This window comes from Zonotrichia leucophrys, chromosome 2 (genome assembly GCF_028769735.1).
Source record: "Zonotrichia leucophrys gambelii isolate GWCS_2022_RI chromosome 2, RI_Zleu_2.0, whole genome shotgun sequence".
Classification (NCBI taxonomy): Eukaryota; Metazoa; Chordata; class Aves; order Passeriformes; family Passerellidae; genus Zonotrichia; species Zonotrichia leucophrys.
This window is the reverse complement of record NC_088171.1, coordinates 15965889-15986089: the sequence shown is the minus strand read 5'-3', so window position 1 is coordinate 15986089 and position 20201 is coordinate 15965889. Positions and strand designations below refer to the sequence as shown.

At 38.7% G+C, this 20201-nt stretch overlaps 1 protein-coding gene across 4 annotated transcripts in view; it reads left to right on the top strand.

Moving 5' to 3' along the window:
* Positions 1 to 20201, top strand: part of SVIL (supervillin) — a 135321-nt gene that overhangs the window by 90683 nt on the left and 24437 nt on the right. For 2 of the 4 annotated variants that reach the window (XM_064704025.1, XM_064704024.1), the window contains 9 exons: positions 522 to 583; positions 932 to 1071; positions 1820 to 1915; positions 3144 to 3396; positions 5900 to 6455; positions 7920 to 8139; positions 13420 to 13549; positions 17652 to 17729; positions 18304 to 18372. In XM_064704025.1, the coding sequence (XP_064560095.1) occupies positions 522 to 583; positions 932 to 1071; positions 1820 to 1915; positions 3144 to 3396; positions 5900 to 6455; positions 7920 to 8139; positions 13420 to 13549; positions 17652 to 17729; positions 18304 to 18372 (1604 nt within the window). The remainder of the gene's footprint in view (positions 1 to 521; positions 584 to 931; positions 1072 to 1819; positions 1916 to 3143; positions 3397 to 5899; positions 6456 to 7919; positions 8140 to 13419; positions 13550 to 17651; positions 17730 to 18303; positions 18373 to 20201) is intronic. The other 2 variants (XM_064704023.1, XM_064704026.1) reach the window with 2 other exon arrangements.

Below are 20201 nucleotides of genomic sequence, written 5' to 3'. Positions count from 1 at the left end.
CTATTTGAAAGCTGATATTCCTTGCAGCTCTGAGATGCTGGCTGTTGGATCTGGAGGATGCTGATTTCAGCTCCTGAGAATACCAATTTAGCCTCTGAGAAATGTGGACACAAGGTGGTAATCAGAATGGCCAGCTAGGAGAAGATAGATGTTCAGTTCTCTTCACTCACCCTTAAGGAAGTCTTTATTTACTTAGTCCATGTGTTTTCATAGACTGATGCAATAAGTTTGATTGTTCATCAAATGTTGTTTATATAGTTTGAAAGGACGTGAACTGTCCTAAAGACACGTCTTTTGTTTGCAAATCGTGTCAGACTTCATGTCAGACTGTATTGCTTATTTGATGCAATACATGTAAAAACAGGTGAAGTTTACACAGCTGTATTCACAATAAGTTTTTTGTTAAATGTGAGAAACAGCCATCTTATTTTCTGGTTTGTAATTATTCATATTAAGAATATATTACTCTTAATATGAGATTGATTCATTATGTTCAGCCTCCTTTTTTTCTCTTTATGTAGATGAAGAAAAATTGGATGACCGAGCTAAACTAAGTGTAGCTGCAAAGAGACTCCTTTTTAGAGTGAGTATTGCATTAAATTAAACACTTCAAACAGAACGTGCTGAAGATGCCCAAAGTGCATTAGAATGAAGTATAATGCGGTTAACCAAGTTCAAGCTACATAACTTTTGGTTTTTACTTCATTCCCTACCTACAGAGTAGACCTGTTGCCTGCTTTAAGAATGTCATTTAGAGAGAAGTGTGTAGTTAGTTTTAACTCCATGGTGCATACTGTGCGCTTGCATCTTGCTTCTAATTCAGAGATGGGCATTTGGGAACTTCACTGCTGTGCATGCAAGAAAGCTAAGAATAAAGTACTGTTTCAGAACTTTTCTTCCATGCTTTTAATTATGACACATGTCCTGTTAGGAAATGGAAAAATCATTTGAAATGAAGAATATTCCCAAGCCACCCGTCAGAAGCTCGGCGGTGGAGAGGAGGCTGCGGCGCTTGCAGGACAGGTCCCACACCCAGCCCATCACCAGCGAGGAGGTGGTCATTGCCGCCACGTAAGTCTGCTCTTGGCTCTGCCCCTGGCTCCTGCTTTCAAACCTGGGAATAAGCTCCATATCTGTGGTGCTTATAACTTTGTAACAACGAAAATATTTATTGCTAAGGGCCTTGAGAGCCACAGGGGAAACCATATTGAAATTCCTTTTGAAATGTAGAGAGACTAGTAAAGCATAACTTGTATGAACTGTAATTTGGCAGGAAGTTTAGGAACCTGTGGATTAGGTAAACGAGATTAATCATAGCATTGTTTCATAACCCAAATGAATAAGATAGTTTGTGCTGAGGGAAATCTGCACAATTTCTTATGGAATGTATATGTATTGGGGAAAACTTTTTACACCCTGAAATCTCAAAGGTACTTTTTGGAAATGCTTTTCTTGCACTGTACTCATATATCATGACATTTTCCTGAAAAGGGAAAATCTTTTGGGGGGGGGGAAATTAAACAATGGTGAATTGAATGGATGTTCATCTAATGGTCAGCTGTTAACTTTATGGGCTAAGAATAACTTCAAGAGTCAGCTTGTTTGCTCCTCTAGGTCTTTAGTTCTTTCAAGATACTTGGAATTACTTTGCAAATGTCACAGCAGATAACTCAGTTAATTAAAAATGATTGCTGTTTGGTTTTTTTCTGTTTTGTTTTGGTTTGGTCTTTTCTGTAGTTAACACTTAATGTATTGCTTTTCTTAATGCTTTTTTCTTCTCTCTCCCTGTGAATTTTCCCTCCTTGGCAATTCTTTAAAGTGAAACTAGCCCTGCTTCACGTTCTGTGAATACCCACACAGTAGTGACAAGAGTACCTAGTCCCACTGTAGTTAAGAGCACTGTACAACCTACCAGGTACTGGGGGGGTAAACATGCATGTTACATGGAGCACAAGATTCCTCAATAGCAGATGCATCTTTAAAGTCTTGAATGCCTTTTCAATGTGTCAAGTGAATACTTGTTTCAAGAATATTTAAAACATTCGTCAACCTCATTTATGTTTGCATGATAAAGCAATGCAGCTTTTTTTTGTCAAGCGCCTGTTTTCAGGACCCTTCTAACCACGCTTAACCCATTGTAGAAGCTTATTCTTCTGAAAGAAAGAAATTAATTTGCATGTGAGCAAACATAGCAGAGCCCTCTTTGCTCTTGTAATTTTTTGTATGGTAATATCATCCTAAGATGAAAATAGCACAGCTGAGTGCTTGATTTCACAAGCAGTACATGTCCTTTGTCTGTCTCTACATGTATTTTTTTAGCTTGCAAAATTAAAGGAAATATAAGAAATTGCACCACCTATAGGTAAAGTTGCAGAATACTGTTCTGAATGAGAGAATTTTAGCAGAGACCATGACGGAAAAAAATAATTAGAGAATACTACTAATTCCATAAATGTGAAAGAAGTTGAACAATAAAATCTTTTATAGTAAAGGAGAATAAAATACATTATTGTAGAGACAAATGCAGTTACAGCTTTTATGAATCAATATGTCTGCCTTCAGCATTGGTCAATTTTCAAAATCAATGGACTGTGTTTCAAAACCAATTTTTCTTGTTGATTTATCCCAGATAATTCAAAACAAAAGACAGTCTGAAATCTGTTGCACTTCAGATTAGAAGAGTCATTGCAATTTTTTCTAACTTAAAAGCAGTACAAACTTGGAGTTTAAGTCTGTCTTTTAAATGTTTTTATCATATATAGTCCACAAATTGCTTTCAATAAAATTGAACTTTATATAAATTGCACTGTAGGACCTTAAAGGCATCTTAAATGTCTCTCCATAGCTCTGAGCTCTGTTTAAAGAGATTGTCTGGAAAATCTCTCTTCGATCTTGAGTTCCCTTGTAAAAAATGTTGTGTCCTAATCAAATAAATTCATGAATGAAAATGTAACTTTTTTTTAAATCTTCAGCTTTTGAATTAGAATTCATCATGCCAATGTTGAACCACTGCATACCCACTTAGGCTGCTACATTACATTGGCTATTGTGCTTCACGTGCAGATCTTCTGCTTCTATCAGGTTGAGATTTTAAAACTGCACAATGGCTTCTTCAAAACTAATTTCCAGTTCTGCTTCTTCAGCTTGCAGGCATCAGCACACCAAAAAATTTTAGCTAAAGAGGAGATAAGAGCAGCCAAAGAGGCGATGGGGCAAGATCAGTCTGAGGAACCAGATTCTTCCACCTTAAGCTTGGCAGAAAAGATGGCTTTGTTTAACAAACTGTCTCAGCCAGTGTCCAGGGCCATCTCCACGAGGAATCGCGGAGATCTGAGGCACAGGAGGATGAATGCTCGTTACCAGACTCAGCCAGTCACCCTTGGAGAGGTTGAGCAGGTAAGTGCCATCACAGCTCCTTTGCATTTCTTTTTATTGGAGAAAACAGCTTCAGTGTAAGATCCCATAAAGGCTGGCCTTTCATTTGCTCTGAACTACACACAGAGGAAAAAGTTTGTCAGGGAGCTGCCTTCGGACACTGAACATTCCCTGAAGTGTTCAAATTTTTTGGTATGGTTTTCTTCTCTTTTAAAGTAATTTGAGAGAGTATATTGACTTCCTGTCTAGTGCAAATTGTACCTTTCACAGTGTGTGTCACTTCCACATGTTGTCTAAAAGTAAATTCTTGATCAAAGGTGTAAAAAACTGAGACACACATCATTTTGCTTTAGGTGTATTTTCAGGGCATTTTGGAGCTTTGTCATATGCAGTTTGCAGGCTCTTTCCTGAAAGCACAATATATTTCTGTTATTAGTAAGGATATAGTCTGTCATTTTCCTCTGGGAGGAGGCATTGATTTTCATCTGTATTTTTTTCTCTAAAAGCAGAATACTTTTGAAATTCAGGAAGTCAAAGAGAAATTATTTAATGTGCAGTGAAATTTGGCTTCCTGTTCTGGAATACTTCATCTAATTGGAACTGCAAAGGAATGCCTTTTTAGTAAAGCCTCAGCATAAGGTGGCCCAGAAGTGGTCTTTTAGATCTCTTCACAATAGCAGAAACAGCAGTCCCTTTGCACTACAGCTTTGAAAGAAATCACTTTAACAGTCAAGCACAAGTCCTGTGCATGTCATATTTCTATGTATTTGGATAAATCTGAGTGTTAGAAAATTCCTGCCCTTTTCTTTCTATATGCTTCATTCATGATTATACATTTTCCATATTTCATAATAACAGGATAGTGAGAAAGCAGGATTTCTCTAAACATATTGGTGCAAGGCTTTACAGATTATAATTGTACTTTATGCCTTCTTTGCTTACACATGACGTAGTAATAAATGCTTGACAGATTTATTTAAGTAAGGTTTCCAGACCTTACATAGTCCTTTTTCCATTCACTCTCCACGTGCCAATCACTGTCACAGCAAGGCCCCTTTTATGGTTGTGTCACCAACTTGTTTGGGGCAGCATGGTGGTGAATGGAGCAGGGCTGAAGCAGATGGGCAAGAAGTGACAGCCACATCACTTTGTCAGCCTTACAGAGCAAACATGCTTTTCAAGCAAGGAAAATCAGAGGAAGCATGTTGTGTCATCTTTCTGAACCTAGCAAATGAAATCAGAGTTGACTCTGAAGCAAGCTCAGTGGGAGTTTATTTACAAAAACACTTTCTACAGTGAACTGTTCATTGGAGTGTTGGGGGGTTTGGAGATGCAGGTATGGTTTTTCTAGGAAGAAGCAAAAGAGAGCTCTCAAAATAGATAACTAGAGGTTGTATTCCCAAAATGCATATTTGAAAATTAAAATATCTTGTAATTAAAACTGAATTCACTTTTCTGACCTCCTCTAAATTTCTAATTCTGATAGATGCAATGGAAAAAAAATAAACTGGTAACTATTTTCTTAATCTTGTTTGAAATCTTTGAGCTAACATAGTCTTTGCTCTGCTTCCCAGTTTTCTTAGTGAATGACTGTTGTCTGTGTTTATGGAATCTGCATGCCCTTTTTAGGTTCTGAGCTGATTTCTTCCTACTGGTGTGATCTTGTCTGTCTTTTTGCACACTGTTCACTAACTCTGCAGTTTAAGAAAACAACAAAAAAAAACCCTCTCCAGATGTGTATGAGGCATGTTTGTCACTATCTTTCATAGCTTTCATAGCTTCTCCTTTGGAGAAGATAAAGCTCTGCATGTCAGAAAAAAAAGGCATCTTAACTGCATCTAGGAAAATTTTATGAAATTATTATGTTAGAAGAGTAGAAAAGATAGTTGTTCCACTGTGGGGGCTGGCAGAATAAGTTTGGAAGTGTTTTTAATGTGCTTCTTAGGCTCAAATACTTTGCTCATAACAGCCAATGTTTGCATTTGCAAAAGTCCTGCATGAAGGTGATTTATGTGGAGGGAGCATCAGGAATGTCGGCCCTGGGTTAGGACAGCACGGAACAGTCTCTCCCTGGCACTCAGTGCTCACCAGAGCTGGGAGCTGCAGGGCTTTGCCAAAGCTAATGAGTCCTGCTGAGATGCAGAGGTGATTAGCCTGGGCACATGGCATGTCAGCTGGCATCTGGAGCCTGAGCTAATTCCTTCCTGCACTGCTGCAGGTCCCGAGCCCCGACACAATGTCAGGTTGCATGTTCCACACACACCCCTTGTTGCTAAAGATGTTGCTGCTCACATGCAGTTGTTTTTGCCTTGAGTGGAATAACCCATGTGCAGACAAATTACAGGGGCATTGTTGCTTTCCTTACCTGTTCTAGTCTGTACTGATAGAGTACAATATTTACATGAAAACATACCTTGGATGAATTGATGGGATAAAGCTGCTTTTTGGAATTGATAATTTCAGAGCTTGTAAGTTCTATTTGGCTTTTTTGGATTTTTCTTTTTGTTTTTTTTTCCCTTCATAGGTCCAGAGTGAAAGTGGAAAGCTCGCTCCCCTGTCACCTGCGGTTGCAACATCGATTTCAGCCATGGCCTCTGCCCTGGCTCCCTTGCTTGGGGACCTGCACGGGAAGCTGAGCCCTGATGGCAGAGGGGGCGCTGGCACCAGGTTCCACCCTGCAGCAGAAAACTTGGACTCTTCAGGAAAACACACGCACAAGTCAGAGCAGTGGCAGCCCTCTGTGGAAGCACTAGAAAGCAGAAAAGCATCAAAGAAACATGAAGAAGAAAGAAAGAGGTTTCTAGCCCATGAAGCTAATGAAATTAAAAAGTACAGCTCCTTTGAGGATGAAACCACACATCCTGTTTCTGAAAAAACAGGAGACCACCATAAAGACACAACATACAGCTTCCTGAGGAAGGGCAGCTTGGAACTGTTTGGTTCACAAGCACTTTTTCAGCCTCTGGAACAGAAGGAAATCAATACTGGCATTCAAGGTAAATGGGAAGACAAAAAAGGCCAGTCCTTTGAAGAAAAGGTGGATTTGGAAAGTGTTCTGAAAAGCAAGACTTGGCAAGGAGGTGTGGTAATTGCTTGCTGTTGGTGTGGTCTCATTCAGCAAATGGTGTTTCAAGCTTTATCAAGGCTGGTTATGTTTCCTTTTTCTAACACTGCTTAGAACTACAGAAGTATCTGTGAGGTGTTAAGTTTTATAAATAGAGGGCTTTTTTTTTTTATTCTTTCTATTTTCCAGTCTTAAAAGATCGCTCAGTTTTATTCAGGTTTATTTACTTTGAAAGAAGTGGTATTATATGCTGAAGCTAAGATTTATTCTTCCTGGTTTTGCCCTTTCTCCTGCCCTCCAAAATTCAGAACAAACTAAACTTGCTGCTTTGAGTCAATTATCTGACTTTAATTTTTGCCTCATTGTGCATATAGAGTTATGAATTACCTACATAAGTGCATACATACCTGTGGATAATTTTCAGATAATTAATTTTGCAAAACTAGTATTATTTTCTCTTTGATGTGGTGATGAAATACAAACCAGGAAATTCTCAGAGCAATTACATTTTTATATGCACAGCATAATTTAAACTTAAAAATTAAACTTGCCTATCTTTAAATAAAGTACTTAGGAAATAAACTGTGGATTTGGTCATTTCATAAGTCCTTCTATTCTGCTGAATTTAGAAGGATGTTCTGTTCCATTTCTGTTTTATTTTGATGGGTGACAGCATCACACTACCCTGTAGCACTAAAAGCATTTTTGTGCTCATCCTGTGAAGTTAATATATTTTGAATTTAATGGTCTTCACACAGGCATAGAGAGGAAGGTACAGTTCTGCCTGTATTCCTCTAAAGCAGTGTCCACTCTGTCCAATTAGCCTTTGGTGACTGCAGGGGAGATGGAGACTGGGATATAATAGGAGCAGCCATATATCAGAGGGGTGTTGTGCTTATAACATTTCAAAAAGAAAAATGAAGATCGCTTATATTTCTTTAAGGATAACTGTAATAGTGCATTTATCTTTTTTTAAGGCAGTTTTTTCCTGTGGTTTAATTGCTCCTTGAAAAAACAAAGCCAAAAGAGCCCCCCACACCCTTCAAGAAAATAATACCTCTATTAAGCTATTAAATGTCCTAGTATGCTACTCAAGCATTAAACTGCTTTACCAAATAGTTAATTTTCTTGTTTCAATTTTGCCTGCTTCTCTTCCCCTGCTCTTTGTTCCCTGTCACTTTCATCTGTTCCTTTTCCTGTTGGTGTGATGAGGGGAGCAGCAGTTTGTGCCTCGCCCATGTGAAGTTCAGAATTGTGTATTGAACATGATGTTCTGTGCCTTCTTGTGAGCATCAGTCACAAATGGCAGCAAGTAATGCTGCACTGTTAATCTCTGTGCTCTAGCTCAGCCAGAAGTTTCTCCCTGTTAGAATAGTATGTGATGTGAATGTTTAAAATACAGATTTGCTTCTGCAGTGTTAGCAATGTAAAGTGTCTTTGAGAACAGAACTAATTCAGCTCTTCTCTTTTGAATGGGCAGACCACGCTGAGCCTTCTTCTGAACTCACCAGCACATCAGCCATGAGGACAGTTTCACAAACAGCAGCTGCAGCATCCTGTAGACTGCAGGAGCTCTCTGAACAATTGGAAGGCAAATTTTATAAGAATTCCTGTGAGATGTTTTCCATGGGAGAGAGCAAAGCACAAACAGCTGAGGATGTCCTCGATAGTGCCAGCAAAACTATGTCAATTAAGGAAAGGTACTTAAATTTCTCTATCTTTTTTTAATGATCCCTATAAATACAGTTATTATACTGATGATGGTATAAAAAGCTTTAAAACTGTTTCTAAAAAAGCTAAGTAGTGATTACTAGGCTTTATTATTACTAACAGCAGAAACATGCAACTAATCTGCCTGACATGCTTATAAAGCAGATGATGGTGAATGAGAATTACCATTTAAGAGAACATAATAAACTGAAAGAGCTACCTGAATAATCAATGAATATTTCAGAAAATTAAAGTCGTAAAATATACGTTCTAATTACACTTATATACTCAATATACTTCTCCAGGTTCTGCTTTCAGTTATACAATAGGTATAATGTGATTCTGGTTTATTTTAATAACCATTTCTTCTTGGCCTACAGGATAAGCTGACTAGAGGGAGTCACAGATAGACTCTGATATTGCCCCACTACTTCAGAAGTACCTGGTTGCCATTTTGACTTCTTTGTACTTACTGTAGGGAGTTTAAAAGGATAGTAAGTTAGACAGGTTTATAGGAGTACTAGAAATACTTTTTCCAACCCAAGATCATTCTGATCTGAAGCAAAATTTTAAGTCCTGCACGTGTGCAGAGAGTGGGAGTCCAGGATTGAAGTGCCAATAGCTGCTGTAGTACTTGTAAAAGTTTTCCTAACTTAGTTAAAACTTTGAGAGTATAAACTCAGTCCCAAACTGGTAGCAGTCCAGTGAGTGAATTATGATTATGATTATTTGGCCTATCTTTGCTTCAGTTTTTCTGCATGAAAGCAGAACCAATAAGTGAAAATAACTGCCTGATTAAACTTTCACTGTGTAAATGTATTTCCTCACTCAATGAGGGGAGTGTGATATTAGGCATTCTGAACTTTTTTTTTTCTTTTAAACATAATTCCAAAGTTAGCTTCTAAAATTCATGTGTTTCTAGGAGGTATGAGTCATTCTCATTTACAAGCATCCCCACCCCCTTTCAACTCCTTTACACAAGGGGATGCAGGGGCAGCTACAGCAGCTGGGCACTCTTCGTGCCCTTTCTGAAGGCTGTACTTACCTTTTTCAGTTTATTCTTGTTTTGTTTAAAGCAATTTTCATCCCCCTTCCCCATCCCCTCCTGTAAATATGTCAATTGTCTTGGCAGATGAGGTTTAAGACCAGTAACTTCTGGTTTATAGGTGGTAAATGATCTACCATCCCTGATCCTTGTGGAGAGAAGGAGGTTGGAGGGAAGATCCAAGTTTTAGTGGCTGTTTCAGTCCTAACTTCAATGCCTCAGCTGAGTTGATCTCTTGAGTAACTGAAGCCTGTCAGTCACACAATCAGGAACCACTTTTGTTAGGACTCCAAGACTGGGTACTCAGTCCCAGAGCTGGCAAAAGGAAATACCTGCTGTCATGTCAGGAGTTTGTATACTCTGATTCCACAAATATCTGTAAATGACTGAGCTCCTATCAAAATGTTTCAGCCTTCCAAAATACCACAGTAGTCTACATCTTGTCCCAGAATTAAAAGACTACAACCACTAAGTTTCTTTTGCCTGGCTGCAGTTCATGCCAAGTATTCATAAACATCAAAGAACATTTCTGCTAAAGATTGACTATTACACTTGGATTTCTTTTTCCTTTTACATTCACTAACTTCATCTTCCCATCCAGTGGATTTTTCTGGCTGTGTCAGACATTCTTTCACCTTATGGAAGAACAACTTTTCCACACATGAAATAGTATTTGGGCAGGATGCATGAATGCTGGTCTGGATAAAAGTGATTTTCCACAAAGGCTTGCTTCACTGAACTAATACTATCCTCGTAGAGTGAATGTATGGCTGGCATTTTTAGAATTGCCTATATTATATAGAAGAATGAAAATCATTACTTTTTAAGGAGGAAAGACACCTATACTCTCTTCTCCTGTCTCTGTGCATTTATTTAGACCAAAGGCCATCCTGTCAGCTCCACTGTAGAAGTCAGCTGCATGCCATGATCACTATTTTAAAAAGCTACATCTGATTCATTTCTGGTGAACCTTTTACCATCATTCTCACTTTCTCAGGAAAAATCTAGCCTAAACTTAGTTTTCAATCTTTTTTGATGTATGGGTTCCTCAGCAATACTTTCTTACATAGTCTGGTTCCCACTATACTGAATTTATGCACTCTTTTTACAGTCAACTTCCTTTCTGTAGTTATATATCTCATATTGCTCTCCAGGATTTATGATTTATCCAAAAGGAACTGGTCAAGTGCAGCCAAGGGAGAACAGGTAAAAACCAAGCCTATGTCCAGTTTATTCTAGCTCAAGGAGACAACTAGCAACTAAGATACTAAAATATTGCCACAGAAGAAAGATGTGTCATTTTGGACATTTTTTTGCCAGGATTTTTGCCAAGGCCTTTCATGCCACTCTCTTTGTTTAGGCAAAACCATTGTTCAGATCTCATTTCTGTTTTCCTTCAGTATTCACTATCCAGCATTCTGCCTTCAGCTCTGAAAGCTTTTGCTTTGAGGCCACCCTGACACCTCTGGGATGAGGATCATTCTGTCTTGATGTCACATAGTCTATCTCAGTACCAGGTGAAAGAAGGATGCAGAGCAAGCTGTCAAAGATGGGCAGACACACTAAAAGCTTTTACTTTCAAGAAAAGAGTAGAACTTACTTTCTTCATATTGGAAAAGGAACCTTTGGAGGCAAAAGTAGTGACTAATGAAGGTTTATTCATTATTTATAAAAAGTGGACAACTAGAGCTATTCAATGAAACTAGTAAGCAGCAGGCCTTAAACAAATCTAAGGGTTAGACCTAATATTTGCCTTATTTTCTAAGACTTTCCAAAGAATCTGCTGCTCTGTCCTGCTGAGCTTGTGAGCTTACTTTTAGGAACCAATTCAGTAGTTCTTGCATCTTTATTCATCCAAAAGGGTGTCCTCCATTCAGCTGTTGCTGAGTCAGGGCACTCTGACTTTACTGCCACTTCCATTGTTCGAAAGAAATGCATGGCTTTAGGTTTGACACAGCAGTGAAGTTTTTATTGGCATACAGAGCATACATGTTTCTTTTAAGTGGTGATTTCATTGCTCAAAACAGGCAAATGTGTGTTCTCACTTGCAGGAGTCAGTTGTTTCATTACATATACCAGTGAAGCATGGAGGGCTGCTATGAAACCATCCTTATGGCAGAGAAGAAAACAAAATCTCCAAAGACACAGAAGTATTCTTAGAATTACAGATTTTTCTCCCCCTGATCAAGCAGGCTGCTTGGGTCAAAGGTCTAGAGCAAATACCCTGCAGTAATGTTAGCTTAAAAAAACCCATAACCCAAGAAATAAAAAAACCACTTTTTTTCCCCTGCCTGCTATGCTGAGTAGCTGTAAACATTTTTAGAAACAAACCCAGCTTAGACCAAAGCTGACCAATATGCCTTCTAGTTTCAGTTATCACAGATCGTTTCTAAGCAAAACTGACTTGAGAGAACATAGCTACTGAAGATAACTCATTGCATGGTGGCAATTCAGTCCCGTCTTGGTCTCCTCCACAGTTTTACACATGCATGGATGCACTCCAGAAGATTAGTTCTGGGCAGTGAAATCTTGTGTCCTTTCTGCAAACAATGACCATGACCTCAGCTCCTTATTGTGAGTCCTTCTCACCCCTACTCATCCTGTGCTGTGAGGTATGAAGCAACCAGGCACTGTGAAGCCTGCCAGCACTGCCTGCCTGGGCAAGAAGAGAGGAAATAACTGCTTTCTTGAATACTAACATTCTTACTGCCATTGTATTCTGTTAGATTTACTGTTTTCTGCATTCTTAGTTTTTCTCAAGTGACTGCCTTAGGCCCAATTGATCATCCCCAAATAGGTCAGTAGCATGGCTGCACCCCCTGGATTTTTGCAGGAGGCAGCTGCCTGAAACTTGGCCTCTGGCTTCTAGACCTCCTTGGTTCTACCCTTTCCTTCTCCTCAGAGTTTCCAGACAAGACTTGCTGTGAGGATAACACTAATCACATCTCTGAAAAAGAATTTCCATATCTTGTGGTCAGAATAGGTTTAACTACTCAACCTGTTCAAACATTGATAGGGTTTAGGGTTTTGTATAATTCTTACTGAAATGCTGTAGATTTGAGAAAGGTATGTCATAAGACTTAATTAAACTAAAAATTATTTAGTAGATCAATGCAACTGTTTGCAAAAGTGCTGCAGATACACATTTTATGGATTACTAAGAATGATTTCTGAAGGGCAGAAAACTCATAAATGTCAATTTCTGAGGAAAGTAAACTGAAGATCATCATGCCTGTATAGACCTCATATTCCTGACTGACTTCACCTGTCCCCAAAAGTAGTCACCTCAGGGTTTGTAGGGACAAATAGAATTCTAGCAAAACTAATCTACATGTTGTCCCCACTGCAGCCAGTCAGCCCTTTGTATTATATTCAGAATTTTGCTCAAGTTTAGGAAACAATGCTGTGAAAAGATCCCACTTACTGAGATTAATGGTAATCCACATTTTAAGACCTCCTTTAAACAGGTTGAATGTTGCTGGTAGATTTCACAGCTGCAGGGTAGTCAGCACCAGGTTATTAGAGCATTGGTGCTGCTGATTTGTGTCACAGCAATGTTGGGCTAAGCAAGGGAATACAAAGTAATCCCAGGGAGTCTGATAAGTAACCTCAGCCCCTGGAGTTGGAGTGAAAGCAGGAACTGCAGAGTTGTCCTTTGATGTGCCCGATGAGGTCTAATTGGTGTGTGCCTGTTGAACAGACCTCTTTCTTCTTGGGCCTTAAACAAAATAATTTTAAGAGTATTTTTTAATGAGTGCAATGAAGACCAAAGGTAAGATATATTCTTAACTTTGGACACCTACAGGATAAGTATCCATAGCCAAGCTACTCACTTGCTGTGCCTTAGTGACAGAGTGGAGGGAAAAAAGCAGTTATTAATCTGACCTTTTTATACACCTACTTTAGGAGGATCTGTGTGGTACCTTGGTCTCCCTTGACTGTATTGGCAATTTCCACTGATGATACAAATTAACTAGAGTGTCTGTCTCAGGTCTGGATGTCTGTGTTTTGACAGATGATTGTCACTCAACATGTACAGTATAAGGCTTGGTGTTTGTTTCTGATCTTTGTACATGTGTATGAAATGTGAATAACTTAGTTAATGCCAGAAAACCTAATTTCAGATTATCTTGAATGCAGCATTATTGAAACAATAAGGTTATCTTTTGAGGGTAATGGGAAGGACAGTGTTTAAAGTTGCTTGTTGGCATGCTTTTCCTTGTAGGTTGGCATTGCTGAAGAAGAGTGGTGAAGAAGATTGGAAGAGCAGGCTCAGCAAAAAGCAGGAGTATGCAAAAGTGGCCGTCGCTGATCGCAGTGCGCAGATGCAAGAAGTTGAGCAGCTGTTGAAGAAGGTAACTCTGTCCCCATTTGGGAAAAACATCCTGCTTGAAATGCTTTTGCTTTTTGAAGATGCATCCAAGTAGTCAGGCATGCCTAATATTAGCTGCTAGCTCCTGCTGCTCCTCTTGTTGTCAGGCTTGTTTAAAAACCAATTCTCCCAACATGAGGGATTATTTAATGAGGAGGTCTCCACTGTCCTGGGATGTGTAATAGTAATCACAGTGTCTTCACATCAGAAGATAATGAACTAGGAAGTGGGTCTGTAAGGCTTCTGCAGCATGTACAGGTATAATGATTTAAGCCCTTTCTCCAGCCCCTCTTCCCTCTCCCCCTTCCATGCCCCCACATTGAAACTGCCTTAACACTTAGTTCTGATGTTTTCTTATGTATGGGTGAGTTTGTGAAAATGTCACATTCCTAACACTGTGTTATCTCTGTGCATACACTGGGTTTTTAATCAGTTATTTTGGATCCTAGAGCTACTGAGGTAATGCAGGAACAAGAGCATTCATAAGGCATTTGGCTTTGGTTATCTTGCATGATCTTTGCAGTTTGTGAAGAGCCAGAAGTGGCAGGACCAAGATTTTATCTGTCTTACAACAGGTAGTGAATAAAGCGGGAGATGGGTCGAAAGGTGTGGAGGAAAGGGAGATCCACTTTGTTAGCACACTCAGATTATGTCTATACATGAGTAAATTAGGTTGCCCAGTGAGATTGGATCTTTTTTATATATATATATATATGTATGTATGTATTATTACCTCAATACAGTAATGGTCGCTGGATGTGCTACCTGTGCCATATTTTTTTTTTTTAGTCCAGTGAAATTTTTGTTTCAGACTAAATTTAGCTTGGACCTGTGACCTGACTGCCTTTAGCAGCACAGGTGTTAGATGGGGATCTTGGAGTGCACTTCAAGGCTTGGTTTCATGCAAAAGTCTGTGCAGTCTGCAGTGTGAACCAAAGTGCAGAAAGTGAGGGTGATTGGGAGATTTGCTTCAAAATTGATTAAAAATTGACTGTACCCTGGCTCAAAGTACAGGACCAATGGCGATTTGTTTCCCTTCTCAGTCAGATGAAATAGGCTGTCTCAAAAGCCTTTAATTTCTGTGGGAGTACTTCACAGAGGACAGGTGAAAATAAATTTGTGTTACAAAATTTGGTAGTGGGGATGGTAATATTTGGATCCAATTATTTAGTTGTTTACTTCTACTAAATATATAGGTAAACAGTAACAAAAAGTCTCCTGCTCCATCAGTGCATTACAAGTAAGGACACAGTTTATCATTATTGAGGATAAATCTGTGCCTGAACATGTGAGTCATCAGTCATGTTAACTGGACAGAAAAGAATAAAGCTGATTTTTGCAGTTTGGTTTATGGGGTTTGTTTTGGTTTTGCCCTGTGGACTTGTTCAAAAATCCAGCTGCTAGTTTGAAAGGCGTCCTAAAGCAAAAATAGTTCCAGGGAGGAAAGCAAAATTGTGGTCACATTTTTAACAGGCTAGTCTCCAAAATGACAACTGTTGAGATCAGATAACAAATGTACTCTAGCTAAAGACAGTGGGGTTGAGAAAAAGCTTTAAACAGCTGCCAAGATTTAGGCAGAGACAAACCCTTTGTTCTCTCTCCTCACCCCTCAGCACCCATACCCTCCCTGCTGTGTTGCCATGTGCAGCAAGCACGGTCAGGCTTTTAAAGCAAGTAAGGGAGCATGAAGTGCTGGAGGGATACAAGCTTTGAAGTGACAGTGCTAGCAGGGGACATTTCTGTGACACTGGGTCACCCACTCTGATAGTTCATGTTAGCTCTTGGCTATTTAGAGCCTGAGTCAAAGGATTTTCATGTCTGCCTATGGATGAAAACTTGGGTGTGTAAGATCCACAATTCCATGAACTGTAGTGATGTTTGGGGTGCTGATTCTCATGTGATACATGAGAAATACGTCAACTCTTACTGAGGGTACTCTACTTACAAGACACCATGTCAGCTGCCCTTAAATCTAGAAGTACTGATTTTGATAAGCAATCAGTGTGGTGGCTGAGGACCATGAAGCACTGTGCTATTGAATTCTGTTTGTAAAACTTTGAGACTCTGCTGTACTTGAGAATCTTAAGTGTTTTCTGTTGCTGGATTACAGTAAAAATGCAGGAATTGTAGTGGTTACTGAATTTTGAGCTAGTTAGATAATTTCCACACATGGCAGTCATCAACATCATGGCAGTCACCAACACCATGGCATCAACAGCAAGGATGTGTAAACTTCTGTCATGCCCTGCTGCTTCAAAACGATGCCTGATATTTTTAGTTGCAGCATGGTGCTCCTATTAATGTAGTCAGACACCTTTTTAGGGGTTTTTTTTTGGTGTGTCTGTGTGTGTCTCTCTTTTAAAAGGTTACCTAAATTGTTCTGGAGATTTGATTATTGAAGCAGAGCTGCAGAAATTAGAAGTAAATAGAGTACATTTAGATTTCATATAAACAACAAAAGTGAAAAGATTCATACTCTTAACAAAATAACTACATTAAATAGTGCTGTTTGATCACTTCTAGCCAAAATGCTTCTTCGTGGTGTCTACATGGTGAAATATTTATCCAAATGTGTTACAGTCATTTGTGTGTAGACTAAACTGTAGAAAAACACCATAAAATTCATGGAAAAGCTGACAGAGCAACCTCAAACAGGAAAAAAAAAAGAGAGAGACTAAGGAATTAACAAGCAGATACAGATGAGGGGGGAAGCTGAGATTTACTTGGAGGTCCAGCATCTGTTTTGATGATTGCTGCACACAGGAGGAAAAATTTTTGGAAGCTGTGAGGCTTCTTAGATTATTTGTATATATGGTAAAACATATTTGGACAATTCACAGAATAGCTCTAACATCAGGGGAACCACTGTCTTGCTGGATGAATGTCTTACTGGAAAAAAAAATCTCTTTTATTTAGGAAAAATATTTTGGATTTAGTACTTTATTTTCATCATCTTAGGCTGGATGGAACACTTGCAGTTTGTTGGATTTCTTCATGAGTAGAAAAATTAATTAATTTCAAAATCTTTCCATAATATCAAAATAGGAAGATTTACTGGAATAAAAATTTCTGGTTTATAGTGAACCATTTTTAACAGAGTCCCTGATTAATGTGATTACCAGCTGCATTGCAGTTGCATTAAAGCAGTGACTGACATTTGAAACCCTTAATTCTTACATTATGTTTAAATTGCAGCTCAGCACTGGTGTTAAAGGCTAGGGCTGAGCAGTCATTTCAAAATTACTCAGAGATGAAGTGTGTAAAAATCTTAGAGAGAGTAAACCCTTGAAAAGTGACTTTTAGACACTAAAATATTAGTTTTTTGCTGTGGTAAGAGTTTTATCCAATGCATGTATGTCATCCACCAAGTGCTTGTATCACATTCTCATCAAAGCTGAAACTCATTATTAGGCTGCATTTTGAGCCACTCTAATAAGCTGAATTTATCCATCCACTGTGCCATGCTCCCCATTTGCTTTAACCTACAGAAAGGGAGAAGAATTAAAGCTGATAAAGCCATGTCTAATCAGCTTTGGGTAAGCCCAGCTTTGGGGCAGGGTTTATTTGTAGGCTGTGTTTGGAATGGTGAACTCACCTTCACTGAGTACTCTGGGCTTAGCAAATCCTTCCAGATGGCTTTTGAGTCTCCCAGTTTCAGCAAGCATTCTTTCCTTTCATCCAGAGAATAGATGATTTGCTGTTTAGCAGGGTCTGATTAAACTTGCAGCAGTTATTCACATTGTGGTTGACATGGTTCATCAATTTAATGGTGCATGAAAACAGAGACATATTAAAATTATCAGCATACAAAAAGTGTGTCTTCCAGCTGTGCTGTTTTGTTCTGTGTTGGGTTGTAGTGATGTTGTTACTAACTTGGATAATTCCTGCATGAAATGGCTTTGGTAAACATGCTGTTGTATTATGACAGCATTTTTGATCTCTGCTTTCCAACAGTGAAAACATTTCTAGAAGATCAAAAGATTTAGTAAGAAATAAGGGAAAGAGGAGTTACTTCTCTCCCATTTCCATTTCTGGTAGTCCAGTTCTTTTCTAATTCCTTTACTCTGCTTCTGTCCTTGTCATAGGAACCTGTATATGCTTCTACTTACTCTCCTGTTATACCTGCTCTCCATAAATTTCATCCTTTTCTACCTATTAATCAGGTGAGCGAAAGTCTGCACAATTTAAATGCTCAGCAATTTCAAGTAAGAACATTTTACCTGTTTTTTTTAACATGCAAAATTAATAATCCTCTTAACTGATTAACCAGCTCAGTAAATGCAGCTTTAAAGGAACATAATGTTATGCCACTATTCTGTGTACTCTTCCTCAATATACAGTGTGCTGCTATTTCTCTTATGGTTGCTTTTCTGAAAGTTCTCTATCTGTTTTATACTGTATTGGTGAGAAAGTAAAGGAAGAAAACATTATTGAATTCATTATAATACTGAAAACTTGTAAGTTGCTAAAAAAGGTGTATAAAAGGAGTAGTATGGAACTAGACAGCATTATTGTAGAATTTTGCTGTGTACCGTGATCTCCCTGTAAGTAATGTGCATGTCCAATGTGAGACATAACATCATCTAACTTACTGACTGTAAAAGAACTGCTTTTGTTGAGAGGTGACCTTCCCATAGTGCTTTTCCTCAGTCCCTGTGTAAAGGATTTTTGCCTTGCATGTCCTGCTTCTCTTCTCTCACTATCCCATCTTCCTGCTTCTCTCTTTCTTCCTTTAAGGTCTGTAGTACTAGTTTGAAAGAATCAAGCTCTCTGATTTCTGATGACCGTCATCCTTGGAGATGGAAGGTGAAATGCTCTAAAAAATTTCTATTTCATTTTTGGAGGGAGGAGTGAGACAGAAAATTACACTCAGATTGATGATGCACATTCCTAATTTGTGTTTGCCGGGGGACAGAGTTCTGCTGCTGCTCCAGTAAATATTAGAGAAGCTTCATGGGAAGTGTTCCTCAACATCATGTCTGCACCTCTGCAATTCCATCACAGACAATTTGAAGAATTAATAGATAATGAGAAATATAAACTCCCTACACCCAGAGCAATATAACAAAGTTCGCTGAGCAGTAGAGTACTAGACCTTGATCTCAGCAAACTATTCCTGGTTCACATGATCAGAGGTAAAAATGCAAAGGCAGAAATGGGCAAAGAAATGAGCTGCAGAAAACACAAGAAAACATTTTGGAATGTTTCCTTGAAAGAAAACAAGGAGGGCTCACTGGAAGCTCTCAATAGATCTACATAAATCAAATTCTGCTATATTACACGTCCTTGTCCCTTGCCTCCCACCTTGCACTTGTGGTTCCTGTGTTACAGGGTATCCATTGGGTTCTGCATTCCCACAGTTTGTGCTGCATGCAGGGAGCTTTCTGACCAGCATGGGTAATGGCAGCGAGCTCAAGGAGCAGATACTGCTGGGCTGGGATGAGGAATACAGAAGGCTGGATGAATACAGAGGCTACTGGATATATTACAAACATTTAGGCAACTGATATTTACCATTTCCACATTCACTTTTATAGCTGGTTTTGAATATGATCTTTTACTGTGAGTTTTTTTAATTAAAATTAAATTTTAGACTATTCTGAAATTTGTTCGTGCTACCTCTTTCCTATAAACTGTGGATTTAATATAGCTTATTTACTTTGGTTGTGACAGAGTTCACCAGCTTTATGTATCTAGAAGAGAACAATATATTCTAACTTAATAATAACCCTCCAGTAATGACAGGAGGCCTTTTAATGAGCTGTTCATTCCATCTGTCTTAAAAGGATAACAGCAAAAATAGTCAAAAAGAGTCTTCTTTACATCGATTTTGGTGAGCTACATCCTTCTCTCTTAGCAAGCTGCTTCCTTCTAGCACTGTGTCAAGGTACATGCAGTTTTGTTTGGGGTTTTTTCTGACACAGTTAATCACTTTGTTATTTGCACCAAACATGAGTTGAGTGTGTTCTGTTTTCCTCAAAGCAGTTCTGAACAGAAAGGCATATTTTTGCATGGAGTTTTCCCTCCATGTTGTCTTACATGAAGGCCCTTATAAAGTTGCAGAGCAAAACAACACAGAGACTTTTTACCATACTTGTACAACTTGTTGGATTCTCCTTATGGCTTTTTGTTTTAGGAGCTTACACTAGAGAAGTTACCTGTATTAAAAAAAAAAAAAAAAAAAAAAAGAAGATACTTTTTGAATCCTTATTTTATGTAATTTATAGTATTTGTTTTAATAGAACCTCCTTTTGAAAAACATGGGTTTTTGTGTTCATTCTTCGCTTGGATTCCCCCAGGTAGTGGCAGTCTTGATCTTCTACATAGAAAAACATGAATTATCTTATTTCTTGTATAAAAAAACAACAAAACCAAACAGCAGCATGCTAACAGACCACTCTCAGTTCTTGTCACCTAAAGGGGACCTTGCTTGGACTGCAAAATTGTAGGAGCATTGCCTAGAAGTGGCCCTTTCCTTAGCATAAACAGGGGAGTGCCTGCCATACCCTCAAGAAATGTGCTAGAAAAGACCAATATCATCATCCAACCTAGCCAAGCTGTGGGAGAAAGTAATCCCTGTTTCTAACTGTTCTTGCATTGAGTCTGTAAATCCTTCCCAGACTAAAAACAGGATC